This window comes from Martes martes (assembly GCF_963455335.1).
Source record: "Martes martes genome assembly, chromosome: 10".
Lineage (NCBI taxonomy): Eukaryota > Metazoa > Chordata > Mammalia > Carnivora > Mustelidae > Martes > Martes martes.
The window spans coordinates 6,078,402-6,100,968 of record NC_137898.1 but is presented as its reverse complement, the minus strand read 5'-3'; the positions used below and the strand labels follow the sequence as shown (position 1 = coordinate 6,100,968).

The 22,567-nt window shown below is 59.0% G+C and overlaps 3 protein-coding genes across 7 annotated transcripts; all 3 read right to left on the bottom strand.

Moving 5' to 3' along the window:
- Positions 1-2,739: 2,739 nt before the first annotated feature.
- On the bottom strand, positions 2,740-7,306 carry RIN1 (Ras and Rab interactor 1; the record flags this gene model as incomplete). The annotated part of the gene is made up of 10 exons (XM_080816157.1): positions 2,740-3,234; positions 4,157-4,308; positions 4,455-4,586; positions 4,906-5,211; positions 5,389-6,126; positions 6,278-6,369; positions 6,514-6,586; positions 6,686-6,800; positions 6,921-7,101; positions 7,218-7,306. The coding sequence occupies 10 exons, from the start codon at positions 7,304-7,306 to the stop codon at positions 2,740-2,742; spliced, it is 2,373 nt and encodes a 790-aa protein (XP_080672283.1).
- Positions 7,307-8,314: 1,008 nt separating this feature from the next.
- On the bottom strand, positions 8,315-15,601 carry BRMS1 (BRMS1 transcriptional repressor and anoikis regulator; the record flags this gene model as incomplete). 5 transcript variants are annotated; one of them, XM_080815815.1, is made up of 11 exons in its annotated part: positions 8,319-8,860; positions 9,227-9,266; positions 9,919-9,983; positions 11,061-11,153; positions 11,749-11,845; positions 11,931-12,010; positions 12,193-12,320; positions 12,478-12,568; positions 12,662-12,807; positions 13,871-13,961; positions 15,496-15,586. In XM_080815815.1, 9 exons carry the CDS (start codon positions 12,798-12,800, stop codon positions 8,853-8,855), a joined length of 741 nt encoding a protein of 246 aa, XP_080671941.1. In that variant the 3' UTR covers positions 8,319-8,852. The 5 variants fall into 5 exon arrangements, with proteins under 5 accessions (XP_080671940.1, XP_080671941.1, XP_080671939.1 ...); XM_080815817.1 differs by having other exon boundaries at positions 8,321-8,860; positions 9,919-9,957; positions 15,496-15,576; XM_080815814.1 differs by lacking the exon at positions 13,871-13,961 and having other exon boundaries at positions 8,315-8,860; positions 15,496-15,601.
- Positions 15,602-15,895: 294 nt separating this feature from the next.
- On the bottom strand, positions 15,896-18,476 carry B4GAT1 (beta-1,4-glucuronyltransferase 1). Its single transcript, XM_080815185.1, has 2 exons — positions 17,003-18,476; positions 15,896-16,758 (listed from the first exon to the last, which is right to left on the bottom strand). Exons 1-2 carry the CDS (start codon positions 18,056-18,058, stop codon positions 16,567-16,569), a joined length of 1,248 nt encoding a protein of 415 aa, XP_080671311.1. The 5' UTR covers positions 18,059-18,476; the 3' UTR covers positions 15,896-16,566.
- Positions 18,477-22,567: the final 4,091 nt, after the last annotated feature.

Here is a 22,567-nt window from a genome sequence, read left to right as displayed (position 1 = left end):
CCAGCCGCACGAACTCGGAGGAACTGTTCGGGCGGCGTCTTACGAATCAATCATTCCACATCCATCTCCTAAGTGCCAGTTCCGGGCCAGGCATTGTTCTGGCCCCCCGAGATTTAGAGGCAAACAAGGCTGACTTGGCTCCGGCCTGGTGGGGAAGACAGACCATAAACTCACACAGAGAGCCGCTGCGACTCTAGGGCTGCTAAGAGCAACGTTTCCGGGCGAGGAAAGGACTTGGCGGCTGCTTGCCAGCCAAACGCCGGCCTTCGCGCCCTGCTCTGCAGCGGTGCCTGCTGGCCAGGTGCGGCTCGTCTCGCGGGACGTCCTCTTCCTCAAGGCCAAGGTGGGAGGCGGCGTGGGGGCGGGGCAGGGCTGAATACCGAGGCACCCGGGGCGCGCTCTTGCTGTCGATCACGCTGCTTTCCATCCGACGGCGGCTGGGGGTGCGTGGTGCTTGGTCCACTCGGGCGCAGTTGATTATTGCTGAGGGGATGAGTAAATGCGTGCTTCTGTCTTGGAGGAGGGCAGATTCCAGAAGCTCCACGGAAGCTGGGTCCCAGCCCTTTGCCCTGTACTAAACCACTTTCCCTGAGCAAGCCTGTTTCCTCATCTGTAAAATGGGAATGAGATCAGTCTTAGACCTGCCTATCCTTGCCTGCCCTGCGCGGAGTCCCCGCCTCCGGGCGGCGACCCTTGACCGTGCTGTTACCTGGCCTCCGCCCCTGACCAGGCACTCAAAAGGCTTAGTAGTGGGAAGGGCCCTGTAGTGCTCTGAGCAGGGGAGGGGGTTACTGAATTCCCAGAGCCTGGAAGTGGGACTGAGCACAGTAAAGGGGTTAGGAGGGGTTTGCAGGGGGCCGCGAGGAAGGGGCTCAGAAGCTTCTGCCAGACCCAGTTCCCATGAGGCCAGCTCCACATCCGGGTTTCTCTGAGCACCTCTGGCAACCGGTTGTTCTAGGTTTTCCTCTGGAACTGAACTTGAGACATCCTGTTTGGTTCCCAGAACCCAGCCCCACCCCCCCCACCTTAACCTCCCAGCTTCCCACCTCACTGCCCGTCACTCTTTTTTCTCAAACTCCAATCAGGGGACAACATTTATTGACCACCCGTGCAGTGCCCAGCGCGGGGCAAGGCACTGGGGGGTGGGGGTGAGATAGGGAGGGGGGACATACAAAGGGGGAGACTCCCTACCAGCAAGAAGCTTGGAGTGGGGGGTGCAAGTGGGGAGGCAAGAGCTGCTGGTGGCTCTAGTGACACATTGGATGGAGAGCCATGCGCCCAAATTTGGTGCATCTGTCTCTGGACTGTCGGAAATTCCAATGTCCAGGATTTCTACCTTCCAGTTGTCATGTCTGTCTCACATGGGGTATGATGTCCCTTTGTGGTCAGCACCTGAGGGAGGACCCCAGAGCCCAGCTGGGGTTCCTCTTTCCACCAGGGGACAGTTCTTTCCCAGGGAGTGATTCCCTCGGAGTTTGCCTGAAACCTGGGAGCTGAAGGCTGGCGGCGCTGGGCCCTGCACTGACCCCAGGTCGCCTGGTGGCCGCAAGAGTACAGGGTCTCTGGCCACCTAACTCGGCTTCAGGCTTTGGCCCTGGAGACGCACTCGCCCCTGGCAATTACCGACTGGCCACTTCCTGGGCCACGCGCACCCCCTTGTGGTCATCACTGGCATCTCCTTTGCTCCCATTGGCTCCCTGCCCTGGGCCCCTCCTTGGGGCTGTAGGGCCTTTAGGTTTAATTTATTGTTGGCTTAGAATAGAGGGCACGTAGTTGGAGTCTGACACCCTGGTTTGGGCGGGGAGGCTGTAATGGCCGGCTATGCGATCGGTATCTTAGGAGTCACTTTCTCAAACAGTGTGTAATAAGCCATGCTCAGGCTCCCGCGGAGCTCTTGTGAGGTCCAGAAGAATTAAATGCAGAGAAAATGGTTTCCAAGTACCCCTTCTGTTTCGGAAGCCCATCTCCCCTGTCCAGGTCCCCTGGGATGCCAGAGTGCATGGCAGAAATTCCCACCCTGAAGAAAGACGGGCCTGGGTGCTCCCTGGGCCGGACCTGATCTCTCGGATCTCCCCGGGGCGGAGGGACGAGAGCCTTCGGTGAATGCACACAACACACCCTGGTGGGGGGCGGTCCACTAACATCCCACCTCCTACCCTCTCCTTCCCTCTAGCCTTGAGCTCTGCTTTGCAGCAAAACCATCCATTTGGCCTCTGGGGGACTTGTGGGAGAAGGCAGGGCACCCTCTCTTTCCAGGACACTGAAGTCTGGAGCTGCCGGTCCTCCAGCTGGGCTACAGCTGGCCTGGGCTCTGAGCCCGTGTTGGCTCCCTGAATCCTCCTGACACCCAGGAACAGGTGAAGCCTTTCTTGGCCCTGAAGCCAGCAGCCGGGAGGGGCTGCCAGTGGCCGGGCACCTGTTGGGTTTGTCCCCTGCTGGACACACGGCACTGAAGGCTGGCTGGCCTCCAGCTGGGAGGGAGGGGCGAGAGGCAGAGGGCCTGAGCCCTGGGTCTGGGGTCCCTCAAACCCACTCAACGTGATTCCAGTGTTCTGGACGCAGCCAGGCCAGGTGCCACCCCACCAGGTGTGATCACGGAGGGAAGTATCAGACGGGGCGGTGGCAGATTCAGGAGTGGCCTGGGGTGGGGAAGCCTGCAGGGGTGGGGCTGATGGCTCTGAGAGGCCTTCCCCGCAGGCTCAGCTTTCTGTCTCAAATGACCCTTCTGATCACTTCCGGCTACTCCTCTGCTGCGTGGCTTCCAGCAGCCTCTGGACCCCCTGGCTGAGCAGGGGCCCCCCTGGCCTGGCCCATCCCTGCCTTGGCCCTCTCAGCACTGGTGTCAGACTCTCCCCGGCTATCCCCAGGACCGGTTTTGACCCCGATGTCCCCATCTCCCTGGCCCCTTTTCTCCAACTCCCTGCCTCCTGCCTCTGGCTCCCCTCTGCCGACCTCTGGTGTAGCCCCAGGCGAGGCCCCCTGGGTCTCAGGCCGCTCTGCCCTGCGGTAGACAAGGTAGCTGGTTGCCGGGAGCCTGTGAGCCAGGGCTCCGGGGGGCAGGCGGTGGTAGCCCTGTTCCTTGTACAGGAAGAGGCCAAACGTGTCGGGCTGGGTCACTCGGAACTTGGTGGCACAGAGCTGGTTCAGGGTGGCAATCGAGGCCCCTGGGGGCACAGCCAGGGTCTTGGAGGTGCAGCCACTGCTGGGGTCCTGGTGGGCTACTCGGAGGAGGCACTGTGCAGGAAGACAAGCGAAGCCAGAGCTCAGTCCTGCCTGCTCTGTCTCTGGCTGCACAGCTTGAGGTCCCAGGGTAGGCTCTGCAGGGACGGGGTGCGGGGTATAAATCCGGGGGTAGAGCCGAGTGACGAAAGCTTTTTGGATAAGGGGAGCTCTGGAAAGGTGAGGTCCGCCTTGGCTAGTGGGTTAGAGCTGCGGGCCGGCGGCAGGAAGGATGGCCCCAGCAGCTCTCCAGAGCCTGACAGCTCTCCTCGGAGCCTTCCCTGGGCCCGAGCACCCGTCCTGCATTCGCTCATTTCATCCACACATCGGCCCCAGGAGCCACGTCCCCTTGCCTCAGCTTATAGGTGAGGACAGCCAGGCACAAAGCGGTTATGTAACGTGCCCCAGTCCTGCAAACAGAAAGTAGCTGAGGCAGGATGTGAAGCCAGCATCTGGCTGTAGGGTCTAAAGTCCTCACCGAGGCTGGGGAGGGTCCCTGGGCTGGATGGAGAGGAGGGTTCGGGGAGCCTCACTCCAGGGGAGGGCAGAGCCCCACGGTAGGGGGTGGGGGCGGCTAGAAGCCAGGATTTGGGGCGTGAGTTTGCCACGCGCGTCCCTTTCCCCCTCCATGTCACGTCTCTGTTTCCTCATCTGTAAAATGGGATAATAATGGTCCTAAGGCTGAGTTTCTTTGAAGCTGCAGGGCTGAGCCCCTAGAGCACACGGAACGCACCCTCTCGAGGAAGGCAAGGCATGGACGTCCACATAGGGGGCTGCTTCTCCGACAGAGTGATGTGGGACTAGCCTCTCCCCTGCTGGGTCTCACTAGGAAAAGGAGGGGACTGCGCAGGATGACGCCAGAACCCCACCACCCCCACGGCACCGCAGGGCAGCACCCCACCAGGCAGCTCAGGCGGCTGGTGGGGAGGCCCCGTACCTGGAGGCTGTGGGTGGCCGGCAGGCGGCGCTGCTCCCAGAGGCTGAGGGAGCGCTGCAGCTCCTGCGAGGGGCTCAAGGGCACGGTGTGGGCCTGGTCCAGGCCACTCAGCAGGGCCAGGCTGGCGGAGAGGCTGGTTAGGTAGTAACCGCCTGGGACATAAGGGGAAGAATGCAGCTCAGGCTGGGGACAGGTGATGCTTCGCCACGGCCCCCCACTTATTGGGGGCTATGCAGCCCCTAAGTGGCCCAGTATCCCCCCCCCCCACAGGGCGGTGGCACACGGGGCGCTCCCTCACCCTCTCCGGTGAGCAGGGTGGGCTCCAGCAGCTCCGACATGTACTCAGCTTCCGGCAGCAGCTCGGGAAGGTCGCACTGGGCCAGGACAAGGCTCAGCAGGGGGAGGAACTCGTCTGCCCCCGCAGCGTCCCCTGTGGGGCGGTAGAGGAGGAAGCCTCAGACTCCGCTGGGGTCCCAGGGTGGGTGTCCAGCCTGTGTCTCAGACAGTGACCCTCCCCTCCCCATGCTGGGCCTTGGGGGATGCGGTCTCTATGGTGACCACAGATGGGGGCAGGGTGGGGGAGCGGAGAGGTTGGGGAGGAGGACGCTCTACTCTCTGGGCCTCAGTTGCACCGTTTGTGGGAGGTTGGACCCGTTCCCCAGTCTGCTACGCCAGTCGGGGATCTCTGGGGGGGGGGGCCTGCCTCTGACCGGGCAGGGGCCGGTGGGCAGCGCAAGGAGGGGGCGTACCCGCTTGGGTCCTCAGCGCTGTGTAGAGCAGCTTGCAGGCCTGCAGGAGCCGCTTGACCTGGGCGCTGGGCGAGTAGGCCCGGAGCAGCTGCAGCAGCTTGTGGCGAACCTGCTCCACCTCGGCCGGGGAGGGCAGGCTCACGTGGGCCCCGAAGGCTCCAGGGCCCTGGGCCCGGGCCAGGCGCAGGCCTTCGGCCAGGCGGCCCAGGGAGCCGTTGGTGGAGAGTCGGCGCCGCAGGCGGGCCGCCAGGATGGGCCGGAGAGGCTTGAGCACGGAGCGATGCAGCGACTTCTCCAAGGCGTGTTCTGCAGGGGAGAGGCGGGAAGGGTCAGGGGAACTGGGGTGCCAGTGGAGGGGGGCTGTAGGCAGGGAGGGACGCAAGTTGGGGGGAATCTCTGTGAGACAGGAGAAGAGCAGGAGAGAGGCGGACAGCGGGAAGAACTAGCACTCCGGAGAGCCCAGCGGAGAGCCCCGGGTCTCACCCAGTCTCTCGGGAGGCAGCAGCTTCTCAGGGCCCAGCTCCGCGCTCAGCATGGCCCGTGCCCGGCTTAGTGCCTCTCGGACCCCCTGCAGCTCCTGGGGCGCGGGGCCAGCCCGCACCTGGGTCAGTAGGTCCTGTACCAGCTGGCCCACGGCCGTGTGTCGGTCCTGCACCAGGGCCGCGGCGGCCCGGCCCACCTGCCGCTCGGGCGCCAGCAGGGAGCAGAAGGCCGCGCTCATGGACCGAAGCAGGGGCCGCCGGCGGCCCAGGCCAGGGGAGGTCGCTGGGCTTCCCTGGGACCCCGGCGCCCCCTCCTCTTCTGAACTGCTGGGGGAGCCGCAGTCTACCTCCTGGAGAGAGGGCAGAGGTGGGAGGCTGGGTCTGGGGCCCCCTGGCACACGGTACCCCACTGAGCTCTCCCTTTGCAGGAGCTGGTGAGGGGGGAAGCTTTCTGTCTGGCTGGGGGCTGCACCTGGCAGCACGGGGACTGGGGGAGGTGGCACGGCAGGTGGTGACAGAGGGCTGGAGGTCTCTGTGGACACACGCACTTTGAAGCTCCTCTTGAATTTTTCCCGCTTGGTGGGGCCCAGGTCCCCTGGGAACAGGGGATTGAAGAAGCACAGGGCGGCTCCCGTGCCCCGGTCCAGCTCTTGTGGGGACCGGGGCTTCAGCCGGGGCAGCAGCTGGCCTTCAGACGGGCCCGGCTGGGCCTTGGTGTTGAGGGAGGAGCTCCAGAACTCTAGCGAAGAGAAACCAGTTGGGGCGTCAGGGAGGTTTGGGGAAGGTGCCCAGATGAAGGCACAGGCTCAGGCCGTGTGCCCTCGTGCCTTCACTTTGTTTCTTGCACTCAGCTTGTCCATCTGTGCAATGGGTAGCAGGAGAGCCCTTACCAATGCCCAGATGGGAGATGGCTTCCAGCTCCTTGTGGGTGGCTGCCTGGCAGATGGCTCTGGGGAGCTGGAGCGGGAGGAGAAGGATGTCCCTGAGGCCAGAGAGGGAAACAGAAAGCCAGGGGTGAGGGATGCTCAGGGCTCTGGGGGCTGACAGGACCTGCAGGGGTTGGGAAAACAGACTGTCCCAGGGAGCCGGGACCAAAGGACACCAGGCACCCTGCGGCCAGGCTCACCGGCTGTGGCAGTAGGCGCAGATGAGCTGGACCAGGTCTGGGAACATGAGCTCTGAGCCCTCCAAGGAGACGCCTGAGAGATGGGAAGTGCGGTTGTTCTCTGGGAAACACCCCTGCGCCCGGCCCTGACTGCTTCCAGCCCCTTCCCCCCACCCCGGCCAGTCCCGCTCACCCTCAGGGCTCTCCTGGATGTAGTGGCTGGAGACAAAGGAGGGGCCGCTGGCTTCGGGCAGCCGCACGCACAGGGCTTGGCACCCGCGCGTGTTAGATTTCCGTACCAGAAACGTCTGCAAGGGACAGGGGTCGGGGGCTCGGAACCTCTGCCTCTGGCCTCTCTCTCCCCAACAACCGCCGCCCCCACCCCCCCCCCACCCGCCGGCCAGTCCAGGGTCAGGGCCATGACTCACCCCGGGGGGCTCAGTCCTCAGCACGTGCAGCGCGGCCGCGGCGTTGGCCCGAAGCTGCAGCCACACGGGCCGCGTGAGCAGCAAGCGCTCCCGCAGGCTCACGCTGCGCCCCGGCCGCTGGGGCCCGCCCGCCGGCCGCCCGCCGGCTCCAGGCACGTCGTACGGCGGGTCCTCGGCGGGCCTAGGGGTGGGCGGCAGACTTGAGGGGGTGGCCCTCTCCCCCTCCTCGGCCCGGGAACAGACCGTGCTCTGCCACCCCTCCCTGCCCCACCAGGCTGCCCTTCCAACTTCACTAACTTTTCTCTCTCCGGGCGCCCAGGTGCGAAGTTGGACGGGCTGGGGGCTCCTCCGAGGGGCCCGGCTCCTGGCTCCCCGGGGCTTTCCATGGCTGAGAGCGCTTTGGGTCTCTCCCGGTTTCTCCCAGGACTCAGGAAGAGAATCCAGCCCCCGAGGCAGGAGCGCTCACATTCCCGGCGGTGAGTAACACTTCCTGAGGGCGGTTCGCCCTGTCACGCCCCGCCAGTTAACTCTTGGGTGTCCACTGGGCCCAGGCCGAGCCCCGATTCCTCGGTTCTGGGCCCCGCCTCAGGGCCCAGGGATCCCAGTCCGTGCAAGCGCCACCCCGAGAGCCCCAGCGGCGGGGCCAGCCCCCACCGCGCGGTGCGCCCAGAAGCCTTACAGGCTTCCTCAAACCACACAAGCAGGCGGGAAGGGGTTAAGCAGTGCCCATCTGGGCCCCCACAGGCCCAAGTTTACCCCCCCCCACCCCCGCATCTTTAAGTCTGCTGGTCGACTGCTCTTCTGTGCCAGACCCTGGGGTCAGCCGGGGTGGGGGGGGCACCCCCTACTAGCCCCAGATGACTCATTCCTGAGCCTACCTTGGGTGTTGGGACTTCAGATTGCCATGGAGAGAGGATGCTGTGTCTCCATGGAAACTAACCCCCTTGCTTAACTGAGGTTCTGGGGGTGGTTCTAACACTCAAAGCTCCATGGGGGGGAGCTTGGCTGTGAGGTCGACAGCGCCCCGTGCCGCTGCCAGCTGCCTCCTACACGTGCAGGCCCCGCCAGCCTGCCTTACCGATCCGCCAAGTGACTGGGGCAGGTGCAGACAGGACCCAGTCTCCAAGCACAGGCCCGGACACATTGCCTGCCTGTGCCACATGTTGCTTCAAACTTCGCTCGGGAGCCTCGGTCAGCCAGGGCTCACTCCCTGACCTCTGGGAGGTGTGATGGGCGAGCCCCCCTTCCCCTCCCTCTGCCCCAACTCAGAGTAGGTTGGCTCCTGCCTGCTAGTGGGGGGCAGCTACCGAGGACTCCAGGAAGAGCCCGCCTGACTCAGGCACTCCCTGGGGGAGCCCTGATTCTCTTGCAAGGTAAATCAGACACACACAGCTCACACCGAGGTCCCAGAAAAGGTTTTAATTCCGGTCCCTGACATCTGGGAGACACCAAGAACCTCCTTGAGAAGACCTGGGGAACCTGCCTTCTCACCTCCAACAGCAGCCAGAAAAGACAGGCCCCCCAAAATATGATGTCTGGCTCAGAGTTCCCACGAAATGGGGCCCAGCTCACTGGCTCAGTGACTGGTCCAAGGTCAGCAGGAAGGATGCTGCTTTGGTGTCAGAGGAGCCCCACCTTCTCTGTCTGGGAGAGCACCGAGGAGGCTGCCCTCTGGGAGGGGGCGCCGGTGCGTTTGCTGGGGACGGAGGAGACAGTGTTGCCTGGCTAGGGCAGCTCTGGGCCACAGCTGTGCAGGCCCCCCAAGGAGGGCAGAGGCGTCCAGACCAGTGATGGCTGGAGGGGAAGATCCACCAGCAGTACCGGGGAGATGGCTGGACAGACCCTGTCAGTCTGCCTTCTTACAGCAGGAAAATGTGGATCCTGGCTTTGCGGCCAGCTGCTCCGAGGGGCCCTTGGCTCTGAACGGCAGGGTCATGGTCCTGAGGGAATGCCAGAAGGGGAGAGCACTGCAGGTGAGAAGCTGAACCAAGAGGGGACACCACTGCCTGTAGGGGCTTCGAGGCTGGCCTCAGGGTGGCTCAGGGCAGCTCCAAAGCCCTCAGCATGGGCCCAGCATTCCAGCGCCCCCCACCCAGTCCTGGTTGGGGGGAAGCTTCATCCCCCAGCCCTACCGACCTAGAGCTTCCCTATCCCCACCCCGGCTCTGGCTGCCCAAACCCCCAAACACCAACCATTCTAATGGGGGGCCACTGATCTGACAAAACCCTTGCCTCTCTCTGGGCTCTTTCCGGGGACGCTGGGCTGGGGGAGGGGGCAGGAGGCAGAGCAACTCCTGTGGGTCTTACCATCTGCTTTTCTCTTCTGAGGGGACACAGCTGCTCTAGCCTGGGTGGGTAAGAAAAAAAGCCCCCCTGAGAGCCCGCCTCCAGCTTGGCAAGCACCCTCTTCCACATCAGTTTCTCTGGGGTAGGGGCGCTGCTGGGTCGGTGCTTCGTGGAGACGAGGGTCGGCGGGGGAGCCTAAGACCCTTTCTAGGCAAAGCTCTGATGTGGTCCACGGACAGATCCCAGGCCAGCCCAGAACGGCCGCCTCCCCTCCTTCCCTCCCATCCCATCAAAACCTGCCCTGGAAGGAGGAAGGGGCTGACACAGATTGAAAGGTCCCTCCTACGGGAAGTCTCAGGCCAGCGCCTGGGTGGCTCAGTTGGTTAAGCCTCCGACTCATGATTTCGGCTCAGTAGGGTCAAGAGCTTGAGCCCCACATCGGGCTCTGTGTTAGGCATGATGCCTGCTTGGGATTCTCTCTCTCCCTCTGCACTCCCCACTCCCCCCACCACACCATTCGCACATGCGAACACATTCTCTCCCTCTCTCTCTAAAAAAGGCCAATGCCAGGGAACCTGGGCTGAAGGCAGGAGGTGCTGAGGGCGAGCAGGGCTCCCAGGCCCTCAGGAAGCCCAGGTGTGGTGAGCCCGCAGAGCCCAAAGCTGGTGTCAGGGACAGGGACCCGCGCGGCGAAGCAGGGGCCCTGGCCCCACCTTTTTGATAGCCGTCCAGTCCTCCAGGATGTCGATCTCCTGCAGCATGTACACAATGTAAGGACCTGCGACAGGGGTCAAGGAAGCAGGAAGCCCGGTGGCAGGGACAGGTGTCCCAGCGGGGAGGGGGCTGAGGACCCCGGTGAGAGCACAGGTTCTGCCTGTGGCCTCTTTACAAGTCTGTGGGGGGTACTAAGCCTCACCCCTACCTCCCCTCTGCTCCCCCTTCATCCTCCCTCCAGTGTAAAGGTCAGGAGGTGAAAACCCAGCCCAGCCACTCAGGGGGCTTGTTCCTTCGATTCCCTGTCCCCTTCCTGTCCCTTCTACATACACAGACCTCAGTCCCTTCCATCCGGGAGTCAACCCTCCTTTGCTCTCCCACTCCACCCCTGGCGACCGTCTGCTCTGTCCTCCCGGGCTCTGTACCTGATGTCTCCACGCCCTTGTCCCCCATTCAGCCCTCAAGTCCTCGAAGCCTAGATGTTTCCCTCCCTGCCTGACGCGACTGCCATCACCAGGCGGCCGGGTCCTGAGCGTCTGATGGCCAGAGTACCCGGGGGTAGGGGTGGAGGGCATGTGGATTCTGTTCTGCATGTGCTGGACGTTGCCAGGAGGGATGAGGGCTCAGCAGGCCCTGCGCTGAAGGGGCTTACGCCTAAGGTAGGGCAGGGGACCACTGTTTATGGGATGAGGGTGTCCTGGATTAGGCCACAGGGGTGCAGAAGACAGAGACGCTATCGCCATTGCGAGGAAACCAGGAGAGGCTTCACAGAGGAGGTGAGGCAAGCCATGACCAGGCACAGACAGGCAGTACGACTTTCCGAGAAGCGGGTGGAAAGTGAGAGCAGGCGGGGGAGGCAGGTGGCAGTGGGAAAGTCTGGGACCTGCCCGGGCTGTTGTGGGAAAGCCAGAAGAGCCTCAAAGGAGACTTCGCTCAGGAAGCTAAGGGACTCACTGAGGGGCGCTCCTCTTTCTCTATGGTCCGCACAGCCTGGCAGAGACCCAGGGCCTTAGAATAATTCCCGACAGCTGGATTCACCTCATGTGTCCGGCGTGACTCCGCCTTCCACGTGCCTCCACCCCCTCCCCGGGCTGGAGCTAACCCCGAGGTCAGGTTCAGGCTGCCGTGGGGGGAAGGATACCAGAGACGAGAGGAGCCTTCTTCCTCTTGCTGGCCGGCAGGGAGTCCCAGGTCTTTGTGCTGCTTCGGGCGTGCAGTCTGTCGTCCCACCACTCTGTGCCCCCAGAGCCAGAGTCAGGATCGAGGTGCTGGCCCGCCCAGGACACCCCGCCCTTGGAGCTGGGTCCCTCACAGGAGCCGGGCCAGCCCTTCCCCTTCCTCTCCCTCCCAGGTTGGTGGAGAGAGCCAGGGGCAGGGGGCTTAGAAGCGGAGGTCAGGGCCCGAGGACAGCATGGCTGTGCGAGCCTCGGGGGGGTGGGGGCGCTGTACTTCTGTCCAACCAGTCTCTTCATCTGTTTAGTGGGGGGTGCCCAATGACCACTGCGGCCTCCCTAGGACCCCCCCCCATGAACACAGGCGCTGCGGACGTGGGGGGAACCTGTGGCTGTTGTAGGCGTGGGGGTGTTAGAATGACACCTCCTGTTCTAGAAAGAGAGCAGGGGCCGAGGCAGGCGGGGGGCCCACTCTTGCTGGGCCTCCCTGGTGCACCAAGACTGGGCCGGGTCCTTTCTGCGCCTGGTTCTGTTTGGGCCACATGGTGAGCCCAGGAAGCAAGTTCTCCGGCACACTCCCCGGGCAGGCAGAGCAGCGGGGGGTGGGGGGTGGGGGGGGGTGGCACGGAGACAGCGGCGCGCTGAGGGCAGCCTCACCGGAGCTGATGTCCAGGCTCTGGCGGTCCTCCTCCAGCCTCTGGATCCGCTCCTGCAGCTCCCCCTGCAGGGTGTCGTACAGCAGCAGCTTCTCACTCTGGAAGGGGCAGAGCCGCTCAGCGGGGCGGTGGGGACAAGCCACTTCCGCTGTCCCCCCTCACCCCCCACCCCATCACATTCACCTCCAGGTGCTGTCTGGCTCCCTGCAGCTCACACTCGTACTTGTTCCGGATCACGTCCAGACAGAAGCCCTTGTAGATCCCTACAACGGGGAGGGGAGACGGGAAGCCCTGCTTGGCCAGGGACCTGGGTGTCCCAGACAGGGAGCCAGGAGCAGCGCCTGGCAGGGAAGGGAAGAGTGGGGAGCAGAGAGCCCCAGGCTCCGGCAGAAGCAGAGGGGGGGAGGCCCGGGGGCCGCCCCAGCGCGCAGGACGGCCCACAGACCTGCCACCTGAATGCGGATCTTGAGGCTCCGCTGCAGACCCCCCAGAGGCTCTGTGTACTCAGGCGCCCGCTCAGCCCCCACTTCCTCCAGCCGCACCCTCAGCTGACTCAGTCGTTCCCTGAACAACCTGGGAGGGAAAAGGCAGGGCATGTGTGTCCCTCAAGCACGTGGCCGGTCCCGCGTGGCAGGTCCTCAGACGCCCCGGCCCGGCACCGGCCCGCTGCCTCTGCGCCCCCGCGCCCAGGGTGCCCCGGGAGACACAGCCCCAGACGGCCCACGCTCACTTCTCCTTTAGCTCTGAGAACTGCTTCTCCAGGTCCAGCATCTCGTTGACGCACTCGCTGCGACGCCGCTCGTAGTCCTCATCGTCCATCTCTGGGACAAGAGGCCAGTCAGCACTGGCTGCCGAGGAGCGGGCGGGCATGGGCGGGCACGCGTGGGCACGGGTGTGCGTGCTGGGGGACTCACCTGAGCTCTCCTCCTCTGACTCCGTCTGGCTGCCGCTCCGCTCCTCCTCGCTCTCTTCCTCCTCCCCGTTCATCTCGGCGGCCGAATCACCCTCTGCTTCCATCTCTTCTGTGTCTTTGCTCGGAGGCTGGACGGGCATCTGGGCTCTGGGAGGAGGGGAGCCATCACTTATCATGAGCAGGAAGTGGCCATGCCGGGAGTCAAACCAAGCCCTGTGCGCACATCTCCCCGAGGCCTGGGAGCCATGGAAATGCTCACATCCTGGGACATTGTTGCTGATCCCAATGTGGGGAATGCTGGCCAAGGCGATGGTCTTTAAGATGGGAAACGCCAAGGATGGGGTCCCCACTGCCTCGGGGACTGGGCACACACTTGTGATTGGGGCATTTAAGGCCCCGCACAGACTGAAGGACTGGGCCAGCTCCTTGACTCCACCATCTAACAGTCAATCCTTAAGTACACCCTTCCTTCCTCCTCTCCAACCCGTCCTGCTCGTCGTCCCCCTGGAAGGTCGTCCCCTTCTCTTCCTGAGAACACTCTGCAATTCCCTTCCCGTCTCCCTGTGCTCTGGGTCACCCCCCACGTCCTTCTCTTTTCTCTGGAGCCTCAGGCGACCAGCACCCCCGCTTCCACTGTTTCTCCACCGCTCCCTTTTGACAGCTCCTGCCCATGAAACTTTAGAGGTGTTCGGGTACTGCCTCCCATTTAAAAATAGCAGAAACGCAAAACCTTGCTCTATTCCATTTAACTACTCCCCATTTCCCACCTCACAGCTGCCCTTTTCAAGGCTCTGGCTGTTCCCACCCTTTCACCTCCCAGATGTTCTGTTCCATTTCTCTATGGTCACCCTCGGCTGATGTGAGTCCTGTGGCAGCAGATGACCTCCTGGTGCCCAATGCCAGTATTTTTTCCTGCTTCCCTTAGTTGAACACTATTAGTCTTTCTTTCTTTCTTTCTAAAAGATTTTATTTATTTACTTGACAGAGAGAGAGATCACAAGTAGGCAGAGAGGCAGGCAGAGAAAGAGAGGAAGCAGGCTCCCTGCTGAGCAGAGAGCCCGATTCGGGGCTCGATCCCAGGACCCTGGATCATGACCCGAGCCGAAGGCAGAGGCTTTAACCCACTGAGCCACCCAGGCACCCCTATTAGTCATTCTTTCTTTTATATAGTCAACTAAGATTTATTAAAGACCTAACACATGCCAGGTACCTTCAGACAGACAGTACAGGAGATGCTGGGCATGACGGGGCACGACAGGGCAGAGGCAGACAGTCTCTGACTTCAAGGAATTTACAGCTTCCTGGGAGAGGCAGAGAAGCGGACAGTACTGTGGTGTGAGAAGGGCTAAGACGGCGGGGGGGGGGGGGTATATGGGAGAGGCATCTAACTGGAACCCGGAGCTTGCTCCAACAGTGAAGGTTTGCAGAGGAAGATACTTGCTGCAGCATCAGCATGGAGGGCTCAAGACAGAGGAGCGGAGATGGCTGGGGAGGGAACAGTGTGTGCACAGACTCCAAAATGAGAGAAGGGGCACATGAGTCTAAGCCTCAGAGAGAAATCTGGGCTGCAGATATCTGTCATCGGCATATAGAGAGTTCTTCAGGCCACGGGAGAGGGTGGAACCAGCAGGGCAGAATGTGTGGAGTGAGAAGAGGTCCAGGATGGACTCCCAGGGCCACCAAAAGGGCAGGTGATGAAAGCCCAGCAAAGGAGAAGGAAATGAGCAAGAGGCGGAAGAAGAGAAACTCAGTCGTGGGGAGAAATAACTTCAGACGGAAGGACGGTGACAGTGCCAAATGCTGCCAAGAGATCAATGAAGAGAAAGACTAAATGATCCTCCCAAGAGTTAATCTCTCCACCTACTGGAGGCTTGATTTCACTGCGATGCTCTTCCAACCTCTCTGGGCCCAGTTTTGTAGACCTTTAGATCAGTGTAAACGCCACTCCCTCCAGGAAGCCCTATGTGTTTACATCTCCTCTCTAATTGCCCATTTTCACGTCTGTCTGCCTAACCAGGCAGTAGGCCTCTCCTGGGCAGCGATGCCGCTGTGGCAAATACAAACGAAACAAAGCACTTTTTCAGGCAGGCTTTTTACTTCTTGGTTGCCCCAGAACCCTGTAGTGGTTGCAAACCTGAAGTATTCTGTTAACTTTTCTTAACACAATTCGAGTTATGTAAAATAACTGGCTCAAGAGGCGGCTTAGTCGCATTCCTCAAGGGTTTCACAAATGATCTGAATCTGACCTGAAAACCTCAGTTCTCCAAACCAGCCTCATTTTTCCCGTTCTCAAGCCTGAGTTCCTGCAGTTTGGCAAATTTGCAATTCCTCTTCATTGTTAAATACATATATATATTTACTTTTGTCTCCAGATGTCTCTAACTGTACTGAGTGAGCAAAATTAAATCACAACCTCCCCTCCTTACCCCGGGCGCAAAAGGAGGATAAACACCGCTACTCTGAGTGTTGTAAAGATCGCAAGGGGTAAAGGATGGAAAAGGAAATTGTAAGGCGCTGAACATAGGCAATTTATGTTTTTAGAAAGTGAGCCTTTCCAGGGCGGACCTCCACGGAAGGCCGCTTCTTCTCCCTAGAGAAAGCCAATCCAGACCCCTACGCGGCGCGGTGCGGCGCGGCAGGACCCTCCCGCCCCGTCCCATGCCCGTCTGCGCCGGCGCCGCGGGCGGGGGAGTCACTGGCTCTTCGGCGGCCAGCAGCGGGCCCGCGGCGCCGCACGCGTCCGGCCGGTTAAGTCTCCGCCTCGGCCCTCACTGGGCCAGCTCCGACCAACTGGCCAGAGACGCCGAGCTGGGTGCCCTGAGGAGCGTTACGCACCGCGGGTTGACGTCTGAAACTCCCTGAGAGGTGCCCGCGGCTGCCGGGCTCCCGGAAACGTCGCGCCGGTCCCTCTACTCCGGGAGGCGGGGCCCGCCGCACTTCCGCATACGTTATCAGGAGGCGCCCGTCGCGGAGCTCGCAATTGGACAGCTGGGGCGAGGCATGCTGGGATACCGCGGGGTCGGTCTCCATAGCAACCGGCCGAGATTCGTGCAGGCCTTCAGCAGCCGCGTAAGACCCTTGTAGTTTCTTTGCTTTGCGGTCGGCGCCCCTTGGGCCGCAGCTCCTCCCCCCGTCCCGCCTCCCCGGTCCCCCCCCCCATCCCTCGTGTGGAAGGGAAGAAGCTACGACCCCACCCCCTGCCCGCCAGGTTCAGGAGAGTCATGGAGCCAGCCGTAGGTGTGAACACTCATTTATTTACACACGGTCGGTGGTAGGCAAATAACCCAGCCCAGCCTATTCGAGGGCACAGATCGGGCAGAGAACCTGCAGACCCTTCCTTTCTCCAGAGCTCCCGAGGGCGGAGGCGGCTGGAAGAACCAGGAAGTTTAGGATTCTGCCCAAAAGCTAAGAACTAAATTCAATGCCTTCACCTGATTTCTTCCCCGAAAAGTCCATTTTGTTAAGTACTCAGACTTCTCAGTTCTGCCCCATTCATACTTTTCACTCTCCTACTGCCCACCCACCCCAGATTGTTAATAATAATAATAACAACAATAATACTGTAATAATATTAATAATACTTCACATTTGTACGAAGCTTACAGAATGTTTCACATATAGCATCTCATCTGAGCCTCCCAACAGTTCTGTGAGGTAGGTATGTTCACCTCCCTTTTTACAGACGGGATAACTGAGGCTCAGAGAGGAAATGGGATTTGCTCAAGGCCACACAGCTAGTTAGTGGTAAAGCCAGGACTTGATCCCAGCACCCCGTATTCAAGTCCAGTGTTCCAACATCACAGCTACCACTGTAAAGTGGGGTGACATTTCTTACCCCTGTCAGGCCTGAGGGACGGCCTAAGGAGGGAAGAGGCTGAGACTTCTCTGACTAGGGGAGAGAAAGGCTCAGCAGTGACGAGGGGAGTCGGGGTACTTGGCCTTCAACTCCTGTTTGAACTGGCGGTAAAGGATCTTATTGTGCTGATTTTCGGCCTCCTTTTGGGGATGGAACTTCAAAGCTTCCTTGAAGCCCTTATGAACCAGGAAACCTTCGTTGAGCACCTCGAAATCAAATCCTGCCACGTGCAGCTCACAGGCCTGTTGGAGGAGAGACAGGTCAGTGAAGCTGGATGAGACTGCTGACGCCGACACTGACATCCCTAAAGCCCCTCTCCAGCATTCCCACTCCTCCGGAGACATCCTGGGTCCTCCACACCATCCAACCACTTCGTGAACTACGACCGTCCTGCCTCAGTGCCTCCTTTCCATCCAGGACCACTCATAGCTCCCAGAGCCCACCACTCCTCCTGCCCCATGTCCCCTGCCCTCTCCCTTTGGGCACCTGGCTGATCCGATTGAAGCCATACTGGCGAAAGCGCTCGTCGAAAGTGGGCACCTTGCCTCCGGCCACGTAGAATGGTTCCCAGGGGTCCTGCCAGGGCACCACATAGGCAGGCCTCAGCAAGCTCTCTTCTGGCAGGTTGACCCAGCGGGAGTAGTTGGTGGGCGCCTGGCAGGGCGTGCACAGCCCATAATAGAAGGGCCGCACCTCTCCCACTTGGTAGAGCTGCAACAGCTCGTTCTTGTTCGTGGGCATGCGGCGGGCTCGGCGGATCTCGAAGGCGGGCACCACCAGTGCTGTGCCCGCCCACTGCTTGCTCTGATCCAGCATTTCCCGAAGGCCCCTCCACAGCCCCTCACTGGGCACCATGTCCACGTCGATTACCAGGGCATAGTTAGCCCCTTCCCGAGCCAGATTCCTCAGCAGGTTATTGGGATAGGAGACATTGGTGCCCAGCGCATAGTTGATCCCGGGCTGGGCCACCCTGGCTAGCTTGTCAAAGACCTCCTGGCAGGACCGCAGCAGGGCAAACTCCCCCGGCTCCCGGGGATCAGGCACAGCGGCCTCATAGCGCGAGGGGCACACAAGGTGCATGGCGACCCGGGCGCGCATATCGGGGCAGTGGCTGCTCAGCGCGTAGGTCAGCACCGTGGCTAGCTGCGCCTCCTCCTTGGTGGCCGCGAACACCGACACGGAGAGCGGACCCTCCCAGCGCTCCAACAGGCCCGACAGGTGCAGCAGGTTGTCCACGCTGGCGTGGGTGGCCAGGATCACATCATTGGGGTCCATGGTGGTCTTCAGTAGGCCCCTGTAGACGCGATAGTCGCCACTGGCGTCCAGGACGCCCCCAGAGGCCAGAGCGGTGCGGAGCTGCGCCTTGACCTGGTCCACGGACCGCGGGGACGGGGGAAAGAACTCGAAATACTGGTCTTGCTCCTCCTGCCCATGTAGCCCGGACAGCAGCGACAGGTAGAGCAGCTGCAGCATCGCCACCAGCATCAGCGCGGCCAGAAGCAGCTGGTAGAAGGCGCACCGGATGGCGTAGGACATCTGCATGGCTCTCGGGGCTCCAGGGCGCGCAGCAGGGACCACCGGGCCGCAGCCTTTGCCAGCCGCCGCAAGCCCGGATTTACCGCAGCCTGCCGAGCGCAGCCGAAGCGAGCCGAGGCGAGCCGAGCCCGGCGCAGCTTCCCGGCCGGAGAGGGCCTTGGGGCGCGCCAGCTCGCCCCCTGCGCGCGAGGAGGAGCTACTGCATCCCCCGCACGCCGCGCTCTGCAAACCCTGAAAGTGCCCGCGGCCGCGCCTGCCGGGTTCCCGGAGATACTCACCCCTCCCTCCCGATCAGTGTGCGACCCCCCGGACCAGGCGCTTTCTGAAACACCTGTGCACTCGGCCACGCCTTAAGGCCGGGAAACCGTGGCAGAGCTCTGGGTCGCAGCTTGGTGAAGGATGGCGCGGGTTCGCGCCTGCGGCCGGCGGGAAGGAACACAAAAAGTCCTTTTCCTTCCGCTGTCTCTCCCTCCGCCAGGTCCTACGAAATCCACACGGAAGATGGGAGCCGGGGGTGGGGCGGAAAGTGCGGAGAAGATGAGAGATAAGAGTTATGTGGAAAAGAACGTCTCACGTGGGACGAGGTGGCCGAGTGGTTAAGGCGATGGACTGCTAATCCATTGTGCTTTGCACGCGTGGGTTCGAATCCCATCCTCGTCGGTTGGTCGTGTTTTACAGGAGGTGAGGGGGTGTACTTTTCTGACTCCCTGGGAGGAGGGCCCGGGGTTCAGTTGCACGTAGAAGACCCGGATTGGAATTCTGGTTGATGCCAGTGTATTATCTGGGGTAATTAGAGAAGCCCCTTAGAAGGTGCCACCGTTCTGTGTAAATTGGTGGAATTTGGTAGTGGTGGTGTGGTTGCTGGCCACGCAGCCGGCATCACTACGTGCTTGTTGAATGAGTGAGCAAGAAGCTTCTGAAGTGTCCCCAGTGGCCGGAGCTTGAGGAGAGACTGAAAAGTAGTGACCGTCTCACTGAAGTGTCAAGGTCAAGGAAAGCTACATGCAAGGTCCAGTCTTCTATCTGGATAGGAGGGCCTGGCCAGTGTGATGGAGGGAAGCATGTGAGATTCAAAGACCAGCGTTGGGGGCATCAAGCATCCGCCTTTGGGTCATGATCCGGGTATCCTGGGATCGAGCCCCGCATCAGCTCCCCGCTCAGCTCAGCGGAGAGCCTGCTTCTCCCTCTCTTTCTGCCTGCTGCTCCCTGTGCTTGTGCACGCGCTCTCTCTCTTAAATAAATAAATAAATAAATAAAATCTAAAAAAAAAAAAAAGACCAGAGTTGAAAACCATTAATAAGGGGTCTGCTTTCCACATACCTTTCCCTATGTATCTCTTCTGTCTGGCCATTCCTGATTCGTACCCTTTTGTATTAAATCTGTAATCCAGCCAGTAAAACGGTTTCCTGAGTGCTATGATTTGCGGAGGCAAATCAATCGAATCCAGTGAGGGGGTGGCGGCTGGAACCTCTGAGGTATTGCCAGTCCATCAAGAGCACAGGTGACAACCAGAACTTGCGATTGGGCATCTGATGTGGGGGGTGCCGTCTTGTGGGACTGCGCCAGCAAGCCGTGGGACCTGCTGCTGTCTCCAGGTAGATGGTGTCAGAATTGAGTTGCGTTGGAGGGCACTCGGGTGGTGTCGGGAGTTGCTTGGTGTGACGGGGAAGCCCACACATCAGAATTAGTGTCAGAATTGTGTGTATAGAAATACAATGGGTGGCTCAGTGGGTTAAAGCCTCTACTTTCGGCTCAGGTCATGATCCCAGGGTCCTGGAATCGAGTCCCACATCGGGCTCTCTGCTCAGCAGGGAGCCTGCTTCCCTTCCTCTCTCTCTGCCTGCCTCTCTGCCTACTTGTGATCTCTGTCTGTCAAATAAATAAATAAAACCTAAACAAAAAAAAAAAAAAGGAAAGAAATACAACGGAATTTTGTGTGTTGAACTTGAATCCTCCAATTTTGTTGAATTTGTTTATTAGCTCTAAGTGTGTGTGTATGTATATTTTTTAGGATTTTTTTTTTAATGTGTATTCTATCATTTGTGAACATGGATGGTTTTACTTTCTCCTTTCCAATTTGGAAGCTTTTGATTTCTCTTTCTTGCTGAATTGCCATAGTTAGGACTTCCGGTGCAGAATTAAGCAGATGAAATGGTAAAAGCGGGCCTTTTCCTGATCTTAGGGAGAGGCTGTGAGTCTTTCATCATCGAATATGACATTAGTTGTGGACTTTTCATAAATGTGTGTCATCAGGTTGAGGAAGTTCCCTTCTATTCCTGGTTCACTGAGTTTTTTTTTTTTTTTAAGATTTTTTTATTTATTTGACAGAGATCACAAGTAGGCAGAGAGGCAGGCAGAGAGAGAGGAGGAAGCAGGCTCCCCGCTGATCAGAGAGCCTGATGTGGGGCTTGATCCCAGGGACCCAGGATCATGACCTGAGCCAAAGGCAGGGGCTTTAGCCCACTGAGTCACCCAGGCACCCCCCCTTTTTTTTTTTAAGATTTTATTTATTTGACAGAGAGACAGCAAGAGAGGGAATACAAGGAGGAGGAGTGGGAGAGGGAGAAGCAGGCTTCCTGCTGAGCAGGGAGCCTGATGCAGGGCTCGACCCCAGGACCCTGGGATCAGGACCTGAGCCAAAGGCAGACGCTTAGTGACTGAGCCACCCAGGCGTCCCGAGTGTTTTTATCTTGAAATGGTGTTGGGTTTTGTCAAATGCTTTTTCCGCATCAGTGGAGATGACCTTGTGGCTTTTCCCCTTCGTTCTATTAATGTGGTGTGTTACATTAATTGTTTTTTTATGTTGAACCCCCTTGCATTTTGGAGTAGATCAAGCTTGGTCATGGTATCTAGTCCCTTTAATGAGCTGCTGGGTTCCGTTTGCTAGCATTTTATTGAGATTTTTACATCTATATTCATAAGAGATATTGGTTATTAAGTTTTCCTGTGATGTCTTTATCTGGCTTTGGCATCAGGATAGTGTTGGTCTCATAGAGTGAGTTAGGGAATGTTCTGCCCTCTTGTATTTTTTTGGAAGAGTTTGAGAGGATTGGTGTTCATTCTTTATTTATTTATTTTTTTTAAGATTTTATAGATTTGAGAGAGAGAATCAGTAGGAAGAGGGGCAGAGGGAAAAGCAGACTCCCTACTGAGCAGGGAACCTGAGAAGAGACTTGACCTAAGGTCCCTGGGATCATGACTTGAGCCAAAGGCAGATGCTTAACCAACTGAACCACCAGGGCCCCCTGGTGCTCATTCTTTAAATGACTGGTAGAATTAGCCTGTGAAGTGACCAGGTCCTGAATTTTCTTTGTTGGGACATCTCTGATTATCGATCCTATCTTGTTATTCCTTTTTTTTTCTTTTTTTAAGATTTTATTCATTTATTTATTTGTCAGAGGGAGAGAGAGCGTGCACACAAGTAGGCAGAGTGGCAGGCAGAGGTGGAGGGAGAAGCAGGCTCCCCGCCGAGCAAGGAGCCCCACAGGGGACCCGATCTCAAGACCCTGGGATCATGACCCGAGCTGAAGGCAGTGGCTCAACCGACTGAACCCCCCAGGCGCCCCATATCTTGTTATTTCTTGTATGTTCAGACGTCTTATTTCTTCTTGAATCAGTTTTGGTAGTTTGTGTGTTTCTAGGATTTATTAATTTCATCTAGGTTTCTCATTTGTTGGCATACAACTGTTCATAGTATTCTCTTATAATCCTTTTTATTTCGGTATAATCAGTAGTAATGACCCCACCTTTGTTTCTGATTTTAATAATGTTAAGTTCCTCTCTTTTTCTTAGGCTAGCCAAAAATTTGTCAATTTTGTTGACAAATAACCAACTTTTAGTTTCATTGATTTTCTGTTTTCTATCCCACACTGTGTTTCCCTTCACCCTAATATTTATTGTCTCTTTCCTTCTGCTAGCTATGGGCTTAATTTGCTCTTCCTTTTCTAATTGCTTGAGGTATAAAGTCAGATTACTGATTTGAGATCCTTCTTCCTTCTTTCTTTCTTTCTTTCTTTTTTTTTTTAAAGTAATCTCTACCCAGTGGGGCTCAAACTCAGGACCCTGAGATCAAGCGTTTCAGGCTCAATCAACTGAGCCAGCCAGGTGACCCCTTCTTCCTCTTTCATGTAGGCATTTACACCTACAGACTTCCTCTCAGCACTGTTCGGGCTGCATCCCATAACTTTCAGTGTGTGGTGTTTTCATTTTCTTTTGTCTCAAGGCATTTTCCAATTTCTCTTTTGATTTTCTTTCTTTCAAGGGGAGATTTTTTTAAAAAGAATATTTATTTATTTAACAGAGTGAGAGAGAGAGATCACAAGTAGGCAGAGAGGCAGGCAGAGAGAGAGGGGGAAGCAGGCTCCCTGCTGAGCAGAGAGCCTGATGTGGGGCTCGAACCCAGGACCCTGGGATCCTGACCCAAGCCGAAGGCAGAGGCTTTAACCCACTGAGCCACCCAGGTGCCCCATCTTAAATAATTCTTGGCATGAACTCTCTTTTGTCTGATATTAGAAT

Coding starts and splice junctions, on each gene's coding strand:
- B4GAT1 (XM_080815185.1), bottom strand. CDS start 18,058: ATGCAGATGTCCTACGCCATCCGGTGCGCCTTCTACCAGCTGCTTCTG. Junction 16,759..17,002: donor GCTTCAATCGGATCAGCCAG/GTGCCCAAAGGG, acceptor CTCCTCCAACAG/GCCTGTGAGCTGCACGTGGC.